Source organism: Heterodontus francisci, chromosome 48 (assembly GCF_036365525.1).
Source record: "Heterodontus francisci isolate sHetFra1 chromosome 48, sHetFra1.hap1, whole genome shotgun sequence".
In the NCBI taxonomy this organism is placed as follows: domain Eukaryota; kingdom Metazoa; phylum Chordata; class Chondrichthyes; order Heterodontiformes; family Heterodontidae; genus Heterodontus; species Heterodontus francisci.
This window is the reverse complement of record NC_090418.1, coordinates 13,801,548-13,827,093: the sequence shown is the minus strand read 5'-3', so window position 1 is coordinate 13,827,093 and position 25,546 is coordinate 13,801,548. Positions and strand designations below refer to the sequence as shown.

Below are 25,546 nucleotides of genomic sequence, written 5' to 3'. Positions count from 1 at the left end.
TTACGAGGAAAGGCTGAGGGACTTGAGGTTGTTTTCGTTGGAGAGGAGGAGGAGGAGGAGAGGTGACTTAATATTGACATATAAGATAATCAGAGGGTTAGATAGGGTGGATAGTGTGAGTCTTTTTCCTCGGATGGTGATGGCAAACACGAGGGGACATAGCTTTAAGTTGAGGGGTGATAGATATAGGACAGATGTCAGAGGTAGTTTCTTTACTCAGAGTAGTAGGGGCGTGGAACGCCCTGCCTGCAACAGTAGTAGACTCGCCAACTTTAAGGGCATTTAAGTGGTCATTGGATAGACATATGGATGAAAATGGAATAGTGTCGGTCAGATGGTTTCACAGGTCGGCGCAACATCGAGGGCCGAAGGGCCTGTACTGCGCTGTAATGTTCTAATTCTAATTGTTTCTCTACTCTTCTCCCCAAAACTGCACCAAAACATTAGTGCCTTTAACATATAAAACATTCCAAGGCTCTTCAGCAGTGTTGGGAAAGATAGACACCCAGCCAAAGAGGGAGATTTAGGAGGAGTGAACAAAGGCTTGGCCCAGGAAGAGTGCTTGAAGGTGGAAAGATTTGACATGGGAGTATGAGACATTGATACCAATAGTGGGTTATGGGTTGTTGATGAGGTAGTGTGGGCACAAGAGCTGAAGTCAGAGGAAGAGAGATTGGAGAGTTGTTGGGTGGGGGGGGGGGCGGCTCTGTACAGAAGTTAGGAGGGGCAAAGCCATGGAGAAATTTGAAGAGGAGGGAACTTAACCCTCAAGAACACCTTCAATGCACAGATTCAATCAGTAAATGAACAACACACCCCAGCGATCCATTAAACACCCAAACAAATGTCAGAGGGCAGAATTTATTTTTTAACCAAAAGAAAATTTTCCAACCCATAAATTATGTCAAACAAGATACATTCATTCATTGAAGACAAGAAAAGTTTTACATGGGATTCTTAACTCTCCTGGGTTTGAACAATAAGTCTTAGTTTTATGGCAGTCACTGGCCCCTTCACTGGAAAGGACCACAAAAAGGGACAGAATTATTTCAAACCATGCGATGTGGCCACAGATTAAAATCAGCAGTTCAACTCCCCAACAGAGTGGGCATCAGCCAGTGAGTCTTATAGTACAGGTATCAGCGGATCAAAACAGGGTCATCTCTGCATGTAATCCCCCAACATCCCGCAGCCAACTTCAAAAACAAAGGCAGAAAGAATGGTTTATTCTCTGGTATAAAAGAAAAAGAGTTAAAAATCCCTCGTAAGGCAAGTAATACACTTTTTTTAAAAAGTATTTGACCCACATTTGAAAAGGGTTTAAACTGGAAGCAGACTGGTACTCGGAGCAGACCGGGCCCTGCATTGCTCTGATTGGAGGCAAAGGGGTCCCTTTAGGGCAGTGCAATTCCATCCTAATGGGGGCTTTGTTGTGAATTTGTGGCTTGCAAGGCAGTAATTGCTAAGATTTGATTTTTGAGTAGGCAACAAGGAGCAGTGGCGGGGGTGGAGGTGGAGGCAAGAAAGAGATCAAGTGAATTTAACGTAATTCTCGAACACTGTCAAGATGTGTAATGTGTAAGTACAGTGCCAGGTTATACCTATGCGGTTGATTTAAATCATGAGTATTATGATCACTGGGAAAAGATTGGCAGGCTTCATCAGGGTGCAATGATCTCATGTGCCGTTCCACATCCTCATATCCCAGAGTGAAAACATGTGGTCTTAAAGTTCACGAACTCTGCAGCCTTTTTGAGCCATTCCAGTTCAGTTGTATCATTAATTCTTTTTCTAATTTAAGTCGACTTATTTGGCGAAATGCTGAAATGCCATTTGGGCCCCAAGGTCCTGTCTTTCAGCCATTGTCTCTCCATGTTTTGAAGCTGCAGTGAGAGGGACAATAACCTATTAACTGTAGCAGATGCAAAATGGCCTCAGCTATTTTTAAATATGATGAAACTTCAACTGGAGATTTGTTCAGTGTTGGGAGGAGGTGACCAAGGAGGTCATCAAGAGACAGAAGAAAAGCAAACAGTAGCAAAGGTCAAACCTGGGAACCCTTTCAAACTACGCCAGGACAAGATAACAATTAGCAAGGGGTCAAACCAGCAAAAGAGACAATTCAGTACTTCATGTCAAAAATATTTTACACACAAAGAGCAATTGACTTGTTGTTAACTTTGGGACAGGGTAGTAGAAGCAAAGCCTTGGAACTACTACAGCAACTGGGCGCTGTGTTGGAGAGATGAGATTGCTTTCTAGATGCACAAGGTAAAATGACCTTCCATGTTTTGCAGATTGGTCTGTGTAAAGCATTCCAAGCCGGCAAGCCAGAAAACCCTGATGGCTTTTCAACCTTGCCTTCTGAGTCAGTGACACTCTGTACCCTACCCCTGAATAAAAAGCAAGGCCAGGGCAGAAAATCCCAGTACCAGTCCTTCCCAGGTACAACATACTGTACAGATACCAGCAATGCTTGGTTCAGTTCTAGATTAATTTGTTTACCTTACTGCAACGACACCAAGAATCTGAGAAACAAGAAGCTCTATTGCCAATGATATTGGAGCTCAAAAGGTTCTGCAGCATGCAATCACCCTTCCATAATCCGTAGTTAGCCCACTGTACTACGCTGGCTTTAAAATAAAAGCATTCAACTCCGTTTAGAAAAAAAACAAGATTGTCAGTTTTTGTTTTTTACAAACATTAATTCGAACTAAATAACAAAAAAAAAGAACCACAACGTTAGATTGCACATTAATGGCTACAAGGGAGGCCATTGTGTTGTTGCACTCTCTGTACTCACATATAAGTTAACACGAGCATCAAGTCTATGAGTCAAATGCTCATTGAGATAATGCTTGCCTGATAAAGCGACTTGAGTGAAGGCTATATATTTTCAAATTGTTCATGTTTAGCTATTTATACATCATTCATTTGCTTCCATTATCAGACAGAACATAAGCTAAAGACTGTCAATCTCTCAGTCTTGCATCTGTATTTGTGAATGAAGGTAGTGCATTCAAGAGACTGATACCCCCAGAGCAAAGCTTTGTATCCATTTTTTAAATTTTCACATGCCTCATTACCAGAGGAGGGGAAGGGAAGAAACCATGCACAACCTCCCATGTACTGCCGTTTGATTTTCTCCCACCCCTTCCTGAAGGTGCTACTCCTTACTGGGGTCCTGCCTCCAATTCTCGGTTACCCTCCAGATAGCAAGGGCTGGCAACCTAATCACCACCAGGGGATTAACACAGAAATAACCAGATCCTAGCTTTGCCCAACGCCCACACGGGATCTGTGGACCTCAATCAAGAATGGAAACCACTGAAGGATTTTGGACTTTTCAATATGGACTTTTGTTTTAAAGATAACTAAAATAATGGACTTGAAACCCTCAATTACTTGGTTAAAGAACAGAGAACTATCAGCTTGACCTTAATCAGGATGCATGATGGTCTTTGCTCAATATCCAGGATGTTAGCAGGAAGAAATGTGTATGTCAGCAAGATTGGACGGAGCCTTGGTTGGCTATAAAACCAGAGTAACTGATAAGAAACAATACTGACAGTTAAAGAGGTAAGCATGTAAGGATTGCAAGTTGATGAGAGATTCTTTAGTGTTTAAAACAAACCATATATGGTATGATGGTCAAAGAAGCAGACATCAAATACCATAAAAAACAGCCCACTGCAGAAGGTTGTTTTCCTAAGGACTACCACATGCAACGTAAGGACACGATGGTGCAGGAGAGGATCTTGACTTGCACACACTCGAAAATATTTGTATGAAAAGCTATTAGTTCTTACCGGGAAGAAAATATCTGGCTCTTTGTTAAATTAAATTCTTTAAGGCTAGAAAATAAATATAGTGCCTTGCTTGATCCTTAAGCTTTTGTATTCAGAGTAAGAGAGGAAAGGAATACTAATTGTAAACTTTGTTCCTAGCCCTGGACACTCAGGCCAATTGTAACACCCCTTTTGCTGCCTGAATAAGGTCAGATTATTTTACACAGATCCACACTAGACAGTGCCTTCATCTCAATGACCATCACGAGTCCCTAAATCCTTGTAACATATCTTCACACCCTTTTTGATCAGATCCTGAAAGTTCTGTCCAGGGAGGAAACATTAATAACTTTCCATGGGTGGGATCTAGTTTATCTGGTTGCCAGATTCAGTAAGACTTTATTTTTGAGAGGTGGAGGAGGAAGGATGATACTTGGTAGAGTTGCCTTGCTACAAATACCCCTCCCATTGGGATGATGGTAGCACCCACAGTGGTCCTGGAATCAATGCCTTTAGAGCACCCAAACTTTTTCTAGCTGATCTATCAGAGGAATAGTTCAAACAGTCTTCATCCCAACTCCATGTCCACATGCCACAAGCATCCGAGTCCAGACCATGCTCATCAATTGCCTGGATAGAGAAGCCATCATTCTAGTGGAATCTCACATTCAGCAATTATCACACATCTACGGCACAAGCCTGACTCTTGGTGGCAGAGTGTGGATTATTATTGGGGGTCTGGGATGGGGCAGAGGAGAGAAAGAAGGCAACCTCTCATCACTGATATTTTGGCATCAAGAAATTCCCTTGGATATGCTCCAATTGGCTTAAGGACAGAAAACAGCGAGTTGTGGTAAATGGCTGTTTTTCAGGTTGGAGGATGGTAAACAGTGTGGTTTCCCCCAAGGGTCAGTGCTAAGACCACTGATTTTTTGATGTATTTAAAAATGACTTGGATATTGGAATACAAAATAAAATTTCAAAATTTGCTGATGTACCAAACTTGATGGTATGGCAAATACTCAGGATGATACTAATTGACTGCAACAGAACACATATAGGCAAGCAGAATGGGCAGACAAGTTGCAGGTGGAATTTAATACAGAGAAGTGTGAGGTGCTGCATTTTGGCAAAATGGATAGGGAGAGACATTTCTAAAGAGTGTGCAGGGACAGAGGGACCCGGAGGTCCATGTGCATATATCTTTGAACGTGGCAGGACACACTGAGTTAGCAAAGCAGATGGGATCTTGGGCTTCATAAATAGAGGCATTGAGCACAAAAGCAGGGAAGTTGCACTGAACCTTTATAAAACTCTGGTTAGGCTGGAGTAGTGTGTCCAGTTTTGGTTACCAAACTTTAGGAAGGATGTGAGGGTCCTTGAGAGGGTGCAGAGGAGATTTACCAGAATGGTTCCGGGTGTGAGGGAATTTAGATATAAGGTTAGGTTGGAGAACCTAGGGTTGTTCTCCTTGTAGCAAAGGAGGTTGAGGAAAGCTCTGATAGCAGTGTACAAGATTGTGACAGGTTTAGATAAGGTAGAGGAAAAAAAGCTGTTCCCATTGGCAAGTGATATGGGGGGGGGGGGGGGGGGGGGTGGAATGTAAGGGAGAATTTTTTTTTTTTTACACACAGTGAGTGGTAATGTCCTGGAACTTGCTGCTTACGAGGTTGGCGGAAGCAGATATGATCAAAGGAAATTCAATAGGCACTTGAGGGAAATAAACTTGCAGGGCTACAGGGATACAACTGAAGCAATGGCACTGACTGGATTGCAAATAGCATTTGTATATTCAGGGCAAGGGCACTGGTTTGCTTAGAAAAATGTAATAAATTACAAAAATACTGGGGTCCCATATAATAGATCAGTGCGTGACTGAATATTTACCTTAAATAATGATCCGTCATGCAAAACAGGTTGGGTCATTAACCCTTAAAAAAAAATCTGTCCCCATTACCTTCTCCTTTAAGGAAATAACTTGAGAAAAACATGATCATCTCCAGCCAAATTCACCAATAATCAGGGAAGCACAGGTGAGTGACTGCTCATCCATATCAAAGCTGCAGATCTTGAATGCACATGAAACCTACATGCGAGTACATACAGTATTCAAACACTCACCCTCGTCTTGATTGTCTTAATGCCTTTTCTTTTGCAAAAAGAAAAAAAAACTTAATTCACACACTTTGACCCCAAAATATATGATTAACAATCAAAACTATTTACAGGAATAAAGGGGAAAAACAAAAGGTTTTCTTTTAAATGGAACATATCCTCTTTTGAGTCAAAGCTGTACGGTTTCTCAAGTATAGGAGAAAAGGCCCAACAATAAATTATGAGCCCTGATTTTGATACCCAGTTAGACAGAGGAAACAGCAATCACAGACATCACACGGCATGAATTATTGTATGGATACCGTTAGAAGGAAACAAATACAGACACCAGCACTCCCTACAGGTGGTCAGGTGTTATTACACAGCAAAATTGCCCGCTGCCATGTTAGTCAGTACAAATGGGTGCTACTACTGAACACGAAAATCTTGGGGGAGGTTCCACATCCCACCTTCCACAAGGAGTGTGCAAAATAAAGCCCCAAAATGACAGGCAGTTGTAAACATTTGTCACAGCAAAGCTCTTCCATTTCAAATACACCACAAGGGTTTGTGACCCAACAGAACAGTGCACTGTTGGGTGAAAATGTGAATTTTAAAAAGGAGGTACATGAATAAGATTACATGGTTGAGGCCTGAGGCCAGGCCCAACATGAACCAACTCCCCACATCAATCGAGGTCAGTCTTCTCTGTTCCGACTCCCACCCACCCCAACCTTTCCAAATGAATAGACTGCAAAGATCATGGCACTCAAGTTTCAAAACAAAGTCAAATAAAAACAGCATCTTATTGATTTATTGTGATTTTGTCCCCCCTAATTTGATCATTGTTTGACCAATGTCACCCACTGGAAGTCTAATATGGCTGAGTGTTCATGCTGGTATATATTCTGAAATGGCTATTAACCTATTTTGATTAAGTAGGCATGCCTTGTGTGGAGACTTAGCCTGAAAGTGGATTTATGACATTTTTTTGTGGTGTTTTCCAACTCCTGGAAATAAGGATATTACTGGCAGGACAGTGTCATTAAAGTGTGAAAAGTTTACATAAGAGTTTATAATGGTGTGAATTTAACATGGGAACTAAATTATGCCAGCACACCCTGGTCAAATTAACCCATTGCCCTCCTGAAGCTTCACCGTAACACTAGATTTGCCTGGAATCCCCAGGCACGACGCCACAGGAGATCAACTAGTAACTTTTAAATCCTTTGCAGACAGAAAAAGCATGTTTATCTCTAGTCAATGCATGAACAATCCAGCTTTGTATATCTGCGTTAAATCAATTGTTCATCCCCATTGGTCAAACTGAGCAATCGCAGTTCATTCATGCCTGCTGTCCCATTCTTGACCAGAGTCAGGGAAGCGAGAAAGGAGGAGAGGTACAAATACTCCCAGGTTACCCTTCAATCCCCCTGCAGTTTCTATATTATCACTGAGTAATGTGAAAACTGAGGAGCTGGGTAAGGTGCTCTTAATCCTATTAAAGCTTATTGTGGGTCATTGCACAAGAAAGGCCCAGGCACTCAGCAGGCTGAAAAGAAAATTGAACTGCTGTTCCCCATTTAGTTACCATTCATGCTGCTGGACCCTGCTTTTCCAACAGGGCTGCTATAGCAAAGGGTCTTCAAGATCCCGTGCTTTTCAATTTTTGTTGTCCTTGGGCAGTTAGCAATATATTTAATTCAAATATAGAACTCTGAAAACTGTAATTGCAACAGTCTGCTGCAATACAAACTTTGCTTTGTGACTAATGGGCTATTGCACAAAACTAAGCCCACCGTGAAACAACATCGTAACATCCCCTTCAAAGGAAGGCATAGCGAGTAATTCTTGATTGGTCACATTTAACAGCCATGGATTTCAGGCTGGGCTTCAGCAGATACAGAGATTGTAACTTTGCAGAGAACGATATTCCCGAAGCACAGGCTGCCAAGAGAGCTGAGGAATGTGTCACTAAATTTCACCACAATTGGATTTTTTTCCAAATCAGTTTTATTCCATTATAACATTTTATGAGCTTCAATGCAGTATTAAAGCATAAATTCAAAATATATGTACATGAGCTCCAGACAAACCTATTGAACCCGAACACCATGTTTCAATGCACCACTGCGTACTCCTGCTATGCAGGAGTACAAATCTAGTTTAACAGCTAAATCAATAGAATTTTCTGACAAAACCAAACAATTCAATTCTCTAGCCACACAACAGCAGCAAAATACCATTTACAGCCAACATGGAAACAAGTCTGTAGCTGGGGCATGGCAACATTGATTTTAAACTGACCATCATTGGAAACAATCTAAAAACTTAATTCACAAAAAAACAGTTCACAGTATTTCTGGCTAAATGTCCAAACTCAACCTTGGTCCCTTGCGACACAGCAAAAGGCTCCCTGGACATATTACGCTGACACCTGCCTTGACCAAACACCTACAACATACAGCTGATTCTTCAGAGCGTGGAAGCAGATGATTCGCAACCCTCATAGTTTGGCCTGACTCAGTGTGCTGCTGCCATGCCCCAGCAAACTGAGCAGTGTCAAACTAAGAGCATTAAAAACCAGGAGTTGGAAACATGACTTCAAAACATCTGAAGCCCATGCATCAAATGAACTGCACTCTTCCATTTTTTCAGCCAGATCATGAAGTCCAGCAACTTCAATCTTTCCCAAGTTGTGATTCGTATCTGGAGTAGTCTTTTGGGTGGTGCAGTGGAAGCAAAACCTCAAATCAATCTCGAGGCTAGTGATTGAGGTGGGGGCTGGACGAATCTGAGGTTTCTACGGAAAGACGTATTAATGGATTGAAGAAGAGAGAAATCTGATAAACATGATCATACAAAAACAAAGGAATAGATGAGCACTGGAAAGCTGTAAGAGCAAGTGTATCAAGGAATACAGAGCAAAGGCGAAGAAATGGAGTTGAGGTATACAGATCAGTCAGAATGAGGGAACAGGCTTGAGGGGCTGATTGGCCTATTCCTCTTCCTATGTTACAACAATGAGCTACACTGGCTGGACAGTACACAAGGAAGTCTACAAAACAATGCAGGGAAAAGAGACCAGACACTACTTTATGGAACAACTGCAGGTGAAGCATTTATAACTAATTTTAAACTCTCGGTCAGCACATCTTGCCCTATAAAAAGGCAACCAGCAAGACTCAACTAGAAAGAGTCTAGAGTTCCCATGGTAACATCGGGTTACTTTAAAGGCTAATCTCAGACAAGTTCCATTTCACAGGGATCACTTACATGTCTCTCATTCCTTGTTGCACCACCGCTATCCCATGCTTTGTAAAAAAAAAGCAATTCAAATGCTTCACTTGAAAAATGGAGGTGATCGTTTCTTGAGAACTGAATCCGGTGCTGCAGAGTTGGGAAACACCAATTCTTGAACATTTCACTAGAAAATTTAATGATTTTTTTGTCCTTATCCTCCCCTTACGACAAATAATCGAATTCAATGATCCTATTACACCTTAAAAGCAGCAAAGCGACTTTCTGCATCCCCACACCTCCAAAGACTTCTTGCGCCCTTTTCCCACACAATGCATCTTCAGTCAGGGCTTTGCAAGCTCCTGGGCCACGATTCTAATTAGCAGCAGACAGCCAGACATCACTTTACTCTTGCACTGGTTTATAATGGCTTCCTATACCAGTTCAAACTCTGGGATTCATGGGGCGCAACAGCTTTTATGCAATGGCCTGGTGTTAGGATCATCAGCTTCTCAAATGAGGTAGTGTTGGGTTTTAAAAATATTCGGCCACCCTTGAGAAGACTGGTCATTCTGATATCTGCGAGATAATAACTAAGCACAAAAAGGTGAACCAAGTGGTAAACATCTTCTTTTGCAACATTCTTATGCAGTTTTGACTGATTTAAGAACTAAACAGGTGAACTGACAGGAAACTATATCTAGGCATCCTTATCTGCTGGACAGATCAGTGTAAACAAGGGATAACCATCTCAAAAATCAGCACACTGTCAACAACATAGCAACGACTGAATTACAAGGACCTATATCTGGGTTCTTGTCTCATACGCTCCTGGAATGGACAATCTGGCTTTCAGCTCCACCCTTTTTTTTCGTTGAGATTCAGCAACCAAGCCCAATTGTGATTGCCCTGAGTTGGCAGTCTCACGGTTGCAGTGTGCAATGTTCCTGCAAGGACATGTATACATCAACTTAAAAAAAGATTTCTTTAAGGGCCAAGGAAATCATGTTTAAAGGATGAGAAGTGCACTGCGAGGCTACTCAATCCGTTACAACGATCTTGTGCCTTTCATATTTTGCCACTCTCATCTGATCTAACAGGTATCAAAATCAACAGAGAAAGAGGCCAACAGATTTGACTTAATAGTGGATGTACATGTGAATAATCTTTGCCAAAATTTAGAGGGCAGGCGAGAGGATGGAGGAGGAGACATTTACCAGACATTGAGAAGTGCATTGAATGCTCAGGACTCTCCTCAATTAGGCCAAGACTATGTATTGTCCAAAACTGCCAAACATACCTTGAAGAGACATTTTGAGATGACAATTAAATAAAAATGGCTCACTGTGGATGCTTATACAATTTTTTTCCTCCCCTCACCCTGAAACCACCTTACCTGAGGCAGAAATGATGCTTAAATCGAGCTGAATGGTCCCTCAAATCAACAATGGAGAACCCACACCTTTCAATGTCCCAATAAGATACGACTGAACATCAACAAGTTTTTTTTTGTGCAATTGGTCACTTGTTTGGGTTTATGAAGGTAAGTTGAAAAACTATTTTTTAAACCTTAGTTCTACTCTAAAATAAGCGAGAAAAAACAGTCGACCTGCCAGTCTGGGCTCAAACCAGGTTTCCCCGACTGCCTGCCCTTGGAAATTGCCCTGAAGTGGCACAGATTGGTTCGCACTAGTATTTGGTGCTCACTACCCAAGAAGAACAGCTTATTTTGAATCACTTCCGACCGTTATTCTTTACCCCATTCCCTCAACCTCAATCAAGTGCACATTCTGTCCATGTGATCTGCCACCAAGCAGACGCGGCCTTAGCTTCCAAAGATAAAAGCATGCTGGGTAGGTCACACGACTGCAGCCAAGCTGTCAAACTCATTCTCCAGAAAGGGAAAGGAAAACAATAATTGAAAAGAAATAGCTTCATTGACAATGTCTTTTGAGGCACGAGATCCACTGCAAGTTCCACAGAAACCTTTCCAAGGCCTTTTATCTCTCTCGTTTAAATCTCTGATCTACAAAACGCACTGTCATACTTATTTACAGTATCCAATGCTTCAGTAGTCCAACATGTTGTCCCTTTTACCAGTTCATGATTGTGTTCCTATTTAACGTCATGAAGTAAACTTGACTGCTTCCTCCTGAGCGGACTGAGGCAAAAAACACCTGCAGGACATCAAAGGGTAGTAGTGAAATAGGTACAATAAAAATTCACAAATACAAGGCTGTACACGTTGCTTGCGGCTTTGGTGTATTTTTACTAATTTTCACTGTTCTCATTTACAACGGAAGGGGAAAGAGTACATCAGCCCCAGCTGTTGTAAATATAAAGTACTAATAGCACAGATACAGGCCATTCGGCCCAACAGGTCCATGCCGGTGCTTATGCTCCACATGAGCCTCCTCCCACCCTTCTTTATCTCACCCTATCAGCGTAAGCCCTTATTCCTTTGTCCTTCATGTGTTCATCCAGCTTCCCCTTGACTGTATCTATGCTTTTCTCCTCAATTACTCCCTGTGGTAGCGAGTTCTACATTCTCACCACTCTCTGGACAAAGAAGTTTCTCCTGAAATCGCTATTGGACTTATCAGTGACTCTCTTACATTTATAGCCCCAAGTTCTGATCTTGCCCATATGTGGAAGCATCTTCTCCAAATCTACCCTATCAAACTCCATTCATAATTTTAAAGACCTCTATCAGATCACTCCTGTCTCCTCTTTTCTAGGAAAAAAGAGTGACCCAAGCCTGTTCAGTCTTTCCTGATACTAGAACTAGGAGGATATACCTATATGTCTAACTAACGATTGAATTTTTCAAGTAGGTGACTAGATGTGTAGATGAGGGTAAAGCAGTTGATGTAGTCTACATAGACTTCAGTAAGGCTTTTGATAAGGTCCTTTATGGGAGATTGATTAAGAAGGTAAGAGCCCATGGGATCCATGGCAATTTGGCAAATTGGATCCAAAATTGGCTTAGTGGCAGGAGGCAGAGGGTGATGGTTGAGGGTTGTTTCTGCGAGTCGAAGCCTGTGACCAGTGGTGTACCACAGGGATTGGTGTTGCGACCCTTGCTCTTTGTAGTGTACATTAATGATTTATTTATTTAGAAATACAGCACTGAAACAGGCCCTTCGGCCCACCGAGTCTGTGCCGACCAGCAACCACCCATTTATACTAATCCTACATTAATCCCATATTCCCTACCACATCCCCACCATTCTCCTACCACCTACCTACACGAGGGGCAATTTACAATGGCCAATTTACCTATCAACCTGCATGTCTTTGGCTGTGGGAGGAAACCGGAGCACCTGGCGGAAACCCACGCGGTCACAGGGAGAACTTGCAAACTCCGCACAGGCAGGACCCAGAACTGAACCTGAGTCACTGGAGCTGTGAGGCTGCCATATGAATATAGGAGGTATGATCAGTAAGTTCGCAGACGACACAAAAAATGGTGGTGTCGTAAATAGTGAGGAGGAAAGCCTTAGATTACAAGACGATATAGGTGGGCTGGTAAAATACGCGGAGCAGTGGCAAATGGAATTTAATCTGGAGAAGTGTGAGGTGATGTATTTTGGGAGGACTAACAAGGCAAGGGAACATACAATGGATGGTAGGACCCTAGGAAGTACAAAAGGTCAGAGGGACCTTGGTGTACTTATCCATAAGTCACTGAAGGCAGCAACACAGGTAGATAAGGTGGTTAGGAAGGCATATGGGATACTTGCCTTTACTAGCTGAGGCATAGAATATAAGAGCAGGGAGGTTATGATGGAGCCGTATAAAATGCTAGTTGGGCCACAGCTGGAGTACTGTGTACAGTTCTAGTCACCGTATATAGGAAGGATGTGATTGCACTGGAGGGTGCAGAGGAGATTCACCAGGATGTTGCCTGGGCTGGAGCGTTTCAGCTATGAAGAGAGACTGAAAAGGCAAGGGTTGTTTTCCTTGGGGCAGAGAAGGCTGGGGGGGACATGATTGAGGTATACAAAATTATGAGGAGTATTGATAGATTAGATAGGAAGAAACTTTTTCCGTTAAAACTGCACTCAGTACTCCAGGTGCAGTCTAACCAAGATTCTATACAGCTGAAGCAAGACTTCACTATTCCTGCACTCAAATCCTCTTGCGATAAAGGCTAACATACCATTAGTCTTCCTAATTGCTTACTGCACCTGCATGTTAGCTTTCAGTACTGACCAGGCCACTCAGGTCCCTTTGTACATCTATACTTTATAATTTCTTACCATTTAGGAAATACTCTGCACACATCTATTCCTCCTACCAAAGTGGATAACCAGAGACCTTCCAAGATTTTAAGACTCAATTATATGCTGTCTTCACTAACAGAGCCATGAGAAACTTTTAATTGCACATAAAGGCTATGCGCCATCCACAATATTGCATATTACCTTATCGTTCCTTTCACAGAGGAATTTTAGCCGCTGTGCTCTTTTGTGCATGAAAACTCCATCAAGATGACCCGTTTCTACAGAGCGGATTTCGATTGCCTTCTCACCCCAACCCATGATCTGGTTCGAGCAGATGTATGCTGCATAAATATACAATGCACAGTTACATATGCGCTATAGGAGGTGGTCAGTTCCAGTGATGAATACCAGACATTAAAAGTATTGCTCAGATTTGGCGCATCTTCCACCTGTAGGTCAGTAATTATTCACTTAATTAAGACATAATCTGTCCGTCAAGGCACAGGATGGGGTGGGGAGGGTGAAGTAACTTGTCCCTCATTGTAACAGAATGTTCACAACTGCTACAAGTTCTCACTGGTAAGCAAGGCATGAGCATACCCTGTGTTCTTGATCTAAACGTGGTTTTGCTGCTGAAGGAAGGGAGGTTCCAGGATCACCCTACTTGTTTCTTCACTCTGGACTGAGGGATAGACGGGAGGAAGAAAGTGTGGATTTGTGCCGTGCTACAGATTCACAGGTACCAGTCAACCTCCCGTACCCCCAAGTGGCCATCTTCCTTATTGAGCGTTGGCTGTGAAAATGAACTCAGTTCAATCTTGTCCTACGCAAACATGTGTAATATTTTGCAGCAGGAACAATCACTTCTCTCTACCCCTTAGCTTCAGACAATAATGGCACCTTGATCAGCACATTGACATTTCTGAACCTAATCTCAAGGTGCCATTTGTTGTGTCTGACTGTGTCAGGTTGAGATCACGGTAGAACCTGTCCAGGGTCATTCCTTCAGCAGTCTGATTATTAAGAAAAGGACCAATTGTGAAAATGCCAGAGCTAAAAGTTAGCCATTTATAAAGATATATACATCAGGGTTTTTAACCCATGTCAGTGATTAATCAGATAAAAAATGAAGCCATGGCAAGGACGGAGTGACATGAAACGATTGCTCTGAAGAGGCCATCACCACCATGAGGCAACCAACAGCACTGCAAAATCTAGAAGCTCTGCTCTCAGTTGGAGAGCTGAAATGGGGGTAAGGGGGTCACTATCAAATGCTCCTACTCAGCACTATGATTCAGCAACTTCTGCTGAAAGAGCTTGCATGTGAGCGCCCGGTCAGATTAGGACTGGGATAGGCTGTGACGGCCCTGTGCTCGAATTGACTGACAGCAAGCCTCGCACAATGGTCCTCATCATCAGCACCAGTCTCCCTGCCTTCTTGAGAGATAAATGGACAGCCACAGGAAAAAGAAAACACTGGAGAAAGTTCATTTTGTGGACAACTTACCAACAGAGGTCGGCATCTCACCCCATTGCAACACCACATCCTTGGTGATACGGCCGTAGGTATTCACGTAAACTCCTTCATCTTCATAGCACAGAAGCATTTCCATTCCAGCAGTGTTGGGTAGAATTACAATGGCATGAGGCACTACATGGGTCTGAATCTAGATAAAGAAACCAATAGGTTCAGGGGTAGAACCAGCGCACACAGGAACAGGAGTAGGCCCTTCAGCGTCTTCTGCCATTAGATCATAGCTGACTTATACCTCAACCCAATTTACCCACTCTTGATCCCTCGATACCCCTACCCAACAAAAATTTATCAACACAGTTTTGAAAATTTCAATTGTCGTCCAGCATCCACAGAGAGCGATTTCCAAATTTCCATACCCTGTCTGAAAAAGCGTTTCCCAATTTCACTCCTAAATGACCTTGCTCTAATTTTAAGGCTACAGCTCCTTTTTCAGGAATCTCCGATTAGAGGAAATAAGTTTCTCTGTATCTACATAATCAGAACACCCTAACAATTTAAACACACTGACTATATCATCTCTCAACCTTCTAGATTCAAGGGAATACAAGCTTAGCCTATGCAACTTGTCCTCATAAATTTACCCTGTAAGCCCTGGTATCATTCTGAACTTGCACTGTCAATACATCTTGCCTGGGGCTTTGTTGGCCAAAACGGAACACGTCACAATCGAGTTCAACAAGGCTCATGTTGAAAATGTAGAGCCAGCATACTGGATTGTGCCATTCTATCTATTTCTATTCGATAGTTCAGAGCGGAAAGATCCCAGTTTTCATCTTTTGCGGTGGGCGGGTAGAGGTGCAAGTACTGACGAATGGAATTTCTGCACTTCCCATGCCAGCCACCTTGGTAGCCTTTCAGATCAAACTTGAAACTTAGTGCCAAACTGTTATATCAGCAAGAAGAGACAAATGCGTTAATTCCACCAGTCATCACTGATTTGAATGCCTGCCCCACAGGAGACCATTTTTCTCTCCCCCAATTTCCTCCTCCCCTTGCTGAGATATGATTTAACAGGGATGAGACATGCAGCAACATAATAAAAGCAAAATACTGCGGATGCTGGAAATCTGAAATAAAAACAAGAAATGCTGGAACCACTCAGCAGAGTTAACATTTCGGGTCAGTGACCCTTCTTCAGAACTAGCAAATATTAGAAATGTCAAAGGTTATAAGCAAGTGAGCCGGGGGTGGGGCAAGAGATAACAAAGGAGAAGGTGTAGATTGGACAAGGCCACATAGCTGACCAAGAGGTCATGGAGCAAAGGCAAACAATATGTTAATGGTATGTTGAAAGACAAAGCATTAGTACAGATAGGGTGTTAACGAACTGAAGATTGAGCAGCAAGTACAAACATGATTTAAAAAAAACAGTGGGTAAGCAAACTGAACAACCTACAATGAAATGAAATGAACAAAAGAAAAAAATCGTAAAAAAATGTAAAAAAGAAAAAAATAACTAAAAATAAAAGTAAAATGGGGGGCCCCGTCATGCTCCGAAATTATTGAACGCATTGTTCAGTCCGGCAGGCTGTAGTGTGCCTAATCGGAAAATGAGACATGCAGCATCTCTCCAAGAGGTCATCCCTCATTAGGGCACCTAGGTACAAAGGACAACAGGCTATTCTACCATAGCTGAACATGACCATGTTCTCACCAGAGAGTTCTTCCCGGTGTTCTGGCCAATATTTGTCACAAAACAAACGTCAAAACAGATTGTCTGGTCATTTTGTTGTTTGTGGGACTTTGCAATTGGTTCAGTGCAAGTAGCTACTCACATAACACTAATTGGAACAAAACTAAAAACAAAAAATGCTGGAAATACTCAGGTCAGGCAGCACCTGCGGAGAGAGAAACAGTTAACATTTCAGGTCTGTGACCTTTCATCAGAATTGGAACACCTACATTGGCTGCTACGACCTAGGCCTACCACTGCAAGATGATAGTCGCCGTCAATGAGCTGCATGTGTGCCTGCAATGGGTCAGTGACAAGAATGCCACTGACAGGAATGATGGCGAAGTCCTTGCCCTAACTATATTGCTTCCAACCAACAGTGGAGGAAACCTAGTGACGTCCATAAAAGGCACAATTCTGATTTATAGAAAGCACTCTCTCAGCCTGTGGTTTGAAAATGCAAAAGTAATAAATATAAATGCCTTAAAACTCACATGCACTGGGATGTAAATATCATAGGCGTTTCCAGAATCCACATCGACTGCATGAAAACCAGTATTGGATCCGTATATAACCTTTAACCTCTGACCTTCTTCTACAGTCAAGTCAACCAATGTCGGTCTATGAGGCAGATCTGTGAACGACTGAAAAGAAAACAGAAACAATTGAAATTTTCACTCCAGCATACCTTTCAACAATTAATTAATGCTTTTAAACGGTGCCGAGCATGTTTTGATTAAATAAAGTGCATTTCTCTAATCGCTGTATTAAAATTACCATTAAACAAGGAGGAAAGTCCAAGAGATACCACAACACTATTTCAAAGTTCTTTCCAGTGCCACAGAACCTAGAAAAATTACAGCACAGAAGGAGGCCATTCAGCCAGTTGTGTCTGTGCCAGCCGAAAAAAACTAGCCGCCCAATCTAATTCCACCTTCAAGCACCTGGTCCATAACCTTGCAGGTTACAGCATTTCAGGTGCAGGTCCAGGTACCTTTTAAAAGAATTGAGCGTTTCTGCCTCCACCATCATTCCTGGCAGTGAATTCCAGACACCCACCATCCTCTGGGTGAAAAAGTTTCTCATGTCCCCTCTAACCCTTCTACCAATCACCTTAAATCTGTGTCCTCTGGTAACTGACCTCTCCGCTAGGGGAAACAGGTCCTTCCTGTCTACTCTATCTAGGCCCCTCATAATTTTGTACACCTCAACTAAGTTACCCCTCAGCCTCCTCTGTTCTAAGGAAAACAACTCTCGCCTATGCAATCTTTCCTTATAGCTGCAAGCCCTGGCAACATTCTTGCAAATCTCCTCTGCACTTTCTCCAGAGCAACTATGCCCTTCCTGTAATGTGGAAATGTAAAATAATACATAATACCCTGGAAATATTTGCCCCACAAACGTCAAAACAGATTATCTGGTCATGTTCTTGTGTGTAGGACTTTGCAATTGGTTGTCGATGGTACACACTGCTGCCACTGTGCGTCAGTGGTGAAGGGAGTGAATTTTGAACGTGCTGTATGGGTTGCCAATCAAGCGGGTTGCTTTATCCTGGATGGTGCCGAGCTTCTTGAGTGTTGTTGGAGCTGCACCCATCCAGGCAAGTGGAGAGTATTCCATCACTCTGCTGACTTGTGCCTTGTAGATGGTGGACAGGCTTTGGGGAGTCAGGAGGGGAGTACTCGCTGCAGAATTCCCAGCCTCTGACCTGTTCTCGTAGCCGCAGTATTTATGTGGCTGGTCCAGTTCAGTTTCTGGTTAATGGTAACCCCCCCAGGATGTTGATAATGGGGGCTTCAGCAATTGTAATGCCATTGAATATCATGGGGAGATGGTTGGATTCTATCTTGTTGGAGATGGTCATTGCCTGGCACTTGTGTGGCATGAATATTACTTGCCACTTATCAGCCCAAGACTGGATGTTGTCCAGGTCTTGCTGCATCTGGACACGGGCTGCTTCAGTATCTGAGTCGTCACGAATGGTGCTGAACATTGTGCAATCATCAGCGAACATCCCCACTTCAGAATTTATGATGGAGGGAAGGTCATTAATGAAGTAGCTGAAGATGGTTGGGCCTGGGACACTTCTATGAGGAACTCCTGCAGTGCTGTCCTGGGACTGAGATGATTGACCTCCAACAACCACAACCATCTTCCTTAGTGCTAGCTATGACTCCAATCAGCAGAGAGTTTCCCCCGATTCCCATTGACTTCAGTTTTGCTTGGGCTGCTTGATGCTATACTCGGTCAAATGGTGCCCTGATGCCAAGGGCAGTCACTCTCAGCTCGCCTCTAGAGTTCAGCTCATTTGTCCATGTTTGGACAAAGGCTGTAATGAGGTCAGGAGCTGAGTGGCCCTGGCAGAACCCAAACTGAGCGTCACTGAGCAGGTTATTGCTGAGCAAGTGCATCTCGATAACACTGTCGACCTTCCAACACTTTACTGTTGCCCGAGAGTAGACTGATAGGGCAGTAATTGACTGGGTTGGATTGGTCCTGCTTTTTGTGTACAGGACATATTTGGGCAATTTTCCACCTTGCCGGGTAGATGCCGGTGTTGTAGCTGTACTGAAACAGCTTGGCTCGGGGCGCAGCTAGTTCTGGAGCACATGTCTTCAGTACTATTGCCGGAATGTTGTCAGGGCCCATAGTCTTTGCAGCATCCAGTGCCTTCAGCCATTTCTTAATATCACATGGAGTGAATCGGATTGGCTGAAGATCTGTGATGATGTGGACCTCAGGAGGAGGCTGAAGAAGGATGCAATGCTTCAGCCTTGTCCTTTGCACGGACATGCTGGGCTCCCCCATCATTGAGGATGGGGATATTTGTGGAGCCTCCTCGTCCTGTTAGTTGTTTAATTGTTCACCACCACTCACGACTGGATGCGGCAGAACTGCAGAGCTTAGATCTGATCCGTTGATTGTGGGATTGTTAGCCCTGTCTATTGCATGCTGCTTCCGCTCTTTGGTATGCAAGTAGTCCTGTGCTGTAGCTTCACCAGACTAACACCTCATTTTTAGGTATGCCTGATGCTTCCCCTGGCATGCCCTCCTGCACTCTTCATGGAACTAGGGTTGGTCCCCCAGCTTGATGTTAATGTTAGAGCGGGGGATATGCCGGGCCATGAGGCTACAAATGGTGGGTGAATACAGTTCTGCTGCTGCTGATGGCCCACAGAGCCTCTGGATGTCCAGTTTTGAGTTGCTAATCCGTTCAAAATCTATCCCATTCAGTACAGTGGTAGTGTCCCACACGATGGTGGGAATCCTCAATGTAAAGACAGGACTTTGTCTCCACAAGGACTATGCGGCGGTCACTGCTACCAATACTGTCATGGACAGATGCAGCTGCGGCAGGCAGATTGGTGAGGACAAGGTTAAGTAGATTTTTCCCTCTCTTGGTTCCCTCACCACTTGCTGCAGACCCAGTCTAGCAGCCATGTCCTTTAGGAATCAGCCAGTTCGGTCACTAGTGGTGCTACTCAGCCACTCTTGGTGATGGACATTTAAGTCCCCCACCCAGAGTGCATTCTGTGCCCTTGCTATCCTCAGTGCTTCCTCCAATTGGTAGTCAACATGGAGAAGCACTGATTTATCAGCCGAGATGTGGCGATAGGTGGTAATCAGCAGGTTTCCTTGCCCATGTCTGACCTGATGCCATGAGAATTCATGGGGTCCGGAATCAACGTTGAGTATTCCCAGGGCAACTCCCTCCCGACTGTATACCACTGTGCCGTCACCTCTGGTGGGTCTGTCCTGCCGGTGGGACGGTGGTGGTGTCAGGGACATTGTCTGAAAGGTATGATTCCCTGAATATGACTATGTCAGGCTGTTGCTTGACTAGTCTGTGGGACAGCTCTCGCACTTTTGGCACAAGCCCCAGATGTTAGTAAGGAGGACTTTGCAGGGTCAACAGGGCTCGGTTTGCCATTGTCATTTCCAGTGCCTTGGTCGATGTTGGGTGGTCCAACTCTTTTTTTACAACCCTTTTAAAATGTTACCACTTGGCTTGTATTGTCTTTGTTCATTCTTCTTACAAACATGCATCGCCTCACACTTTTCTACATTGAATTTTATCTGCTATATGCCTGTGTATTCCAACAGCCTGTCTATATCCTCCTGAAGTCTATTTACTATCTTCCTCAGCATTTACAACATCTCAAGTTTCATGTCATCTACAAATATCAAAATTGTCCCCACTACCCACAAGTCCAAGTCATTAATGTACATCAAGAACAGCAATGGTCCTAGTAATGAATTGTGGGGAACACCACTGCAGATGTACCTCCAGTCCAAAAAAACAGGCATCAACACAACTCTGTTTTCTACCCTTTAGCCAGTTTTGTATCCATGCTGCTGCTGCTGCCTGTTTTAGCCCAACGGCTTCGATTTTGCTAAGAAGCCTAATGCATGGTATATTATCAAATGCCTTTTGAAAGTCAATATACACATACATATCGACTGCACTGGTCTAATTCACATTGTCCCATCAAAAAACACTATTCGGTTATTGCCCTTCACAAATCCATGCGGAAACTCCTTCATTAGTTAATTTTCTCCCAGATTATGGTTTCTAAAAGCTTCCCTGCCAGCAATGATAAACTGATGGGCCTGTAACTGGCAGGTTTATCCTCCTCCCCTTTTTTGAACAAGGGTGCAAACATTTGTAATCCTCTAGTCCTCTGGCACCACCCCTATACTTAAGCAGGATTGGAAAATTGTGGCCAGCTACTCTGCAACTTCGAGCCTTACTGTTCGATCCTTCTGGCCAGAAACATAACTGAACCAGCCATATAAATCCTGTAGCTTCAAGAGCAGCATAGAGGCCGGGTATTCTGCAAGTGATCGTAATTGTGTTTAATTGTATGCAGGTGGTAGGCATCAATAGGGGACTGAAACTGGTGATTGGGTTATGAGGTGCATGTTTGTAATGTGCTTTGCTATAAATAAAAGTTTGTAGATTGGTTCCAGTTCTAACCTTCACCTCCTGACTCACCAAAGCCTTTCCACCATCTACAAGGAACAAGTCAGGAGTGTGGTGGAATACTTGCCTGGATGAGTGCAGCTATAACAATATGCAAAAAACTCACCCCCATCCAAGATAAAGCAACCTGATTAATCAACACCGTATCCGAACATTCACTGTCTCCACCACTGGTGCACTCAACTCAACAAGTTCAACTGCACCTTCCAACCCATGACCTCTACCGCCTGGAAGGAGAATGGCAGCTGCCGCACACAGAAACCCGACCTTCAGGCTCCCCTCCAAGTCATACAACATCCTGACTTGAAAATATAATCGCTGTTCCTTCATCATCATGGGGTCAAAATTCTAGAACTCCCTGCCTAATAGCTACATCACACTGACTGCAGCAGCTCAAGGTGGGTCTCACCACCACCTTCTCAAGGGCAATTAGGGATGGATAACAAATGCTGGCCTCGTCAGCAAAGCCCACATCACAAAATAATAAAAACCTTGCCTCAGCAACCTAGGGAGCATCCAATCTGAACTTAAGTACTGCCATACTTTCTAGTACCGTCTCTATTTTTCTCTCACCCAGTACCCCAACAACCTTGAATGAAAGCTTGAATGAAAGAATGAAAGGTCAAGGTTAGGGCGGCACAGTGGCTAGCACCGCAGCCTCTCAGCTCCAGGGACCCGGGTTCGATTCCGGGTACTGTCTGTGTGGAGTTTGCAAGTTCTCCCTGTGTCTGCGTGGGTTGTCTCCGGGTGCTCCGGTTTCCTCCCACAAGTCAAAAGACTTGCAGGTTGATAGGTAAATTGGCCATTATAAATTGTCACTAGTATAGGTAGGTGGTAGGGAAATATAGGGACAGGTGGGGATGTTTGGTAGGAATATGGGATTAGTGTAGGATTAGTATAAATGGGTGGTTGATGTTCGGCACAGACTCGGTGGGCCGAAGGGCCTGTTTCAGTGCTGTATCTCTAATCTAATCAACCTCCTCTTCCTCAGCAAATACGAGTACAAAGTGCTCACTTAGTACCTCAGCCACGCCTTCTGTTTCCACTAATAGATCTAGTAATTTGGTCTCTAATTGGCCACACCACTCCTGACAACCCTTTTACTGTTAATATGTTTACAGAAGATATTTGGTTTTCCTTTTATGTTAGCTGCCATTCTATTGTCTCTTTGTCCCTTTTATTTCCTTTTTCACTTATTTTCTGCAGTTTCTACATTCAGCCTGATTCTCCCTTCTATTATCAAGCTGGTATTTGTCATTTGGCCCCTTTTTCTCCTTTGTCATCCAGGGAGTTCTGGCTTTAAAGGACAGAAGAAATAGGAGCAGGAAGAGGCCAATCCTCCCCTCAAACCTGCTTTCATTCAATAAGATCATGGTTAATCTCTCCCTCAGTGACATATCGCTGCACTATCTCCATACCCCTTGATTTCCCTAGCATTCAAAAATATGTCAATATCTGTCTTGAACTGCCTGAGGCTGAACCAGACTGTTCACAACTTAGGTGTCATATGTGACCGAGATGAATTTGCAACTGCATATCTGCACCGTCACCAAGACGGCCCATTTCCACTTCTGCACATTGCCGGTGTCCACCCAGAAATGTTCATCCATAGCTTTGTTACTTCCAGCCTTGACTATTATAATGCATTGACCATTATTCCCTCCCCTTCCTCGACTTCTCTATCTCCATCTCTGGTGATAGGCTGTCTACTAATATCCATTACAAGCCCACCGACTCCCACAGCTACCTCGACTACACTTCTTCACACCCTGCCTCCTGTAAAGGACTCTATTCCATTCTCCCAGTTTCTCCATCTCTGATGTATCTGCTCTGATGATGCTACCTTCCATGACAGTGCTTCTGATATGTCTTCCTTTTTCCTGAACTGATGATTCCCCCCCAGTGTGGTTGACAGGGCCCTCAACCATGTCCAGCCCATTTCCCGCACCTTTACCCTCACCCCTCTCTCCCAGAACCGTGACAGGGTTCCCCTTGTCCTCACATTCCACCCCAAAAGCCTCCATATCCAAAGGATCATCCTCCGCCATTTCCGCCACCTCCAGCATGGTGCCACCACCAAAGGCATCTTCCCCTCTCTTCCTCTGTCTGCATTCCGAAGGGATCGTTCCTTCTGCGACACCCTGGTCCACTCCTCCATTACCCCCACCACCTTGTCCCCTTCCCAAGACACCTTCCCCTGCAATTGCAGGAGGTGTAATACCTGCCCATTTACCTCCTCTCTCCTCACTACTCAAGGCCCCAAACACTCCTTTTAGGTGTCGCAGCGATTTACTTGTACTTCTTTCAATGTATTATACTGTATTCACTGCTCACAATGTGGTCTCCTCTATACTGGGGAGACCAAACGCAGACTGGGTGACCGCTTTGCAGAACACCTCCACTCTGTCCGAAAGCATGACCCTGAGCTTCCGGTTGCTGGCCATTTCAACACACCCCCCTGCTCTCATGCCCACATCTCTGTCCTGGGATTGCTGCAGTGTTCCAGTGAACATCAACGCAAGCTCGAGGAACAGCATCTCATTTACCGATTAGGCACGCTACAGCCTGCCGGACTGAACATTGAGTTCAATAATTTCAGAGCATGACGGGCCCCCCGTTTTACGTTTATTTTTAGTTATTTTTTCTTTTTTGTGTTTATTTTAGTTTCTTCAATTTGTTTCTACTGTGCCTACCCACTGTTTTGTTTTCATGTTTGTGCTTGTGGCTGTTCAGTTTTCTGTCCATTAACACCCTATCTGTACTAATGCATTGTCTTTCAGCACACCATTAACATATTGTTTGCCTTTGGTTGCCTTCTGGTCAGCTATTCTGTGACCTTGTCCCATCAACACCTTTTTTGTTATCTCTTGCTCCACCCCCACTTTACTTGCTTAAAATCTTTTACATTTCTTATATCTGCCAGTTCTGAAGAAGGGTCACTAACCTGAAACGTTAACTCTGCTTCTCTCTCCACAGATGCTGCCAGACCTGCTGAGTACTTCTAGCATTTCTTGTTTTTATTTCAGATTTCCAGCATTCAGCAGTATTTTGCTTTTATTATAATGCAATCCTGGCCGGCCTCCCACATTCTACCCTCCGTAAACTTGAGGTCATGCAAAACTCTGCTGCCTGTGTCCTAACTCATGCTAACTGCTGTTCACCCATCGCTACTGTTCTTGCTGACCTAAACTGGCTCCCAGTTAAACAAGTCCGAGATTTTAAAATTCTCATCCTGTGTTCAAATCCCTCCATGGCCTGGCCCCTCGCTATCTCAGCAACCTGTTCCAGCTCTACAACCCTTCCAAGATATCTGCACTCCTCTAATTCCAACCACTTGAGCATCTCTGATTTTAATCACTCCTACATTGGTGGCTGTGCCTTCAACTGCCTAAGTTCTATGCTCTGGTATTCCATCCCCAAATCTCTCTATCTCTTACCTCGCTTTCCTCCTTTAAGATACTCCTTAAAAGCTACCTCTTTGACCAAGCTTTTGGTTATCTACCCTATTATCTCTTTATGTGGCTTGGTGTCATATTTTGTTTTATATTGCTTCTGTGAAGTTCCTTGGGACATTTTATTACGTCAAAGGCACTAAATAAATACAAGTCATTGCAGCTGAATATGCTCATTGACTGAGCATCTACAGCTCTGAGGTAGAGAATACCAAAGGTACATAACCCTTTGGGTTAAGAAATTTATCATCTCAGTTGTAAATTGCCGGCCTTTTATTCTAAGACTGTGGCCCTAGTTCTACACTCCTTAGCCAGGGGAAATATCCTCCCAGCATCTATGTTGTCAAGCTCCTTAATAATTTTAGATGTAAAGACATTTATTCTATAGGGCTTTGGTTTCCGTCCTATTCCCCCCTCATGGGAATGTATCTAGACTGCACCCGAAACATCTCCTCTTTAAAAGCTGCCCATCGCTCCATTACATTTCTGCCTGCCAGTCTCTAACCTCAATTTACTCGGGCCAAATTTCTGTTCAATTCACTGAAATAAGCCC

The 25,546-nt window shown here is 43.6% G+C and overlaps 1 protein-coding gene across 1 annotated transcript in view; it reads right to left on the bottom strand.

The window, feature by feature from the left end:
- Positions 1-847: 847 nt before the first annotated feature.
- LOC137357574 (misshapen-like kinase 1) overlaps positions 848-25,546 on the bottom strand; it is a 264,262-nt gene continuing 239,563 nt past the window's right edge. The window contains 4 exon segments of the mRNA XM_068024008.1: positions 848-11,299; positions 13,550-13,689; positions 14,856-15,015; positions 17,052-17,201. Of these exon segments, the coding sequence (XP_067880109.1) occupies positions 11,216-11,299; positions 13,550-13,689; positions 14,856-15,015; positions 17,052-17,201 (534 nt within the window). The 3' untranslated portion in view covers positions 848-11,215.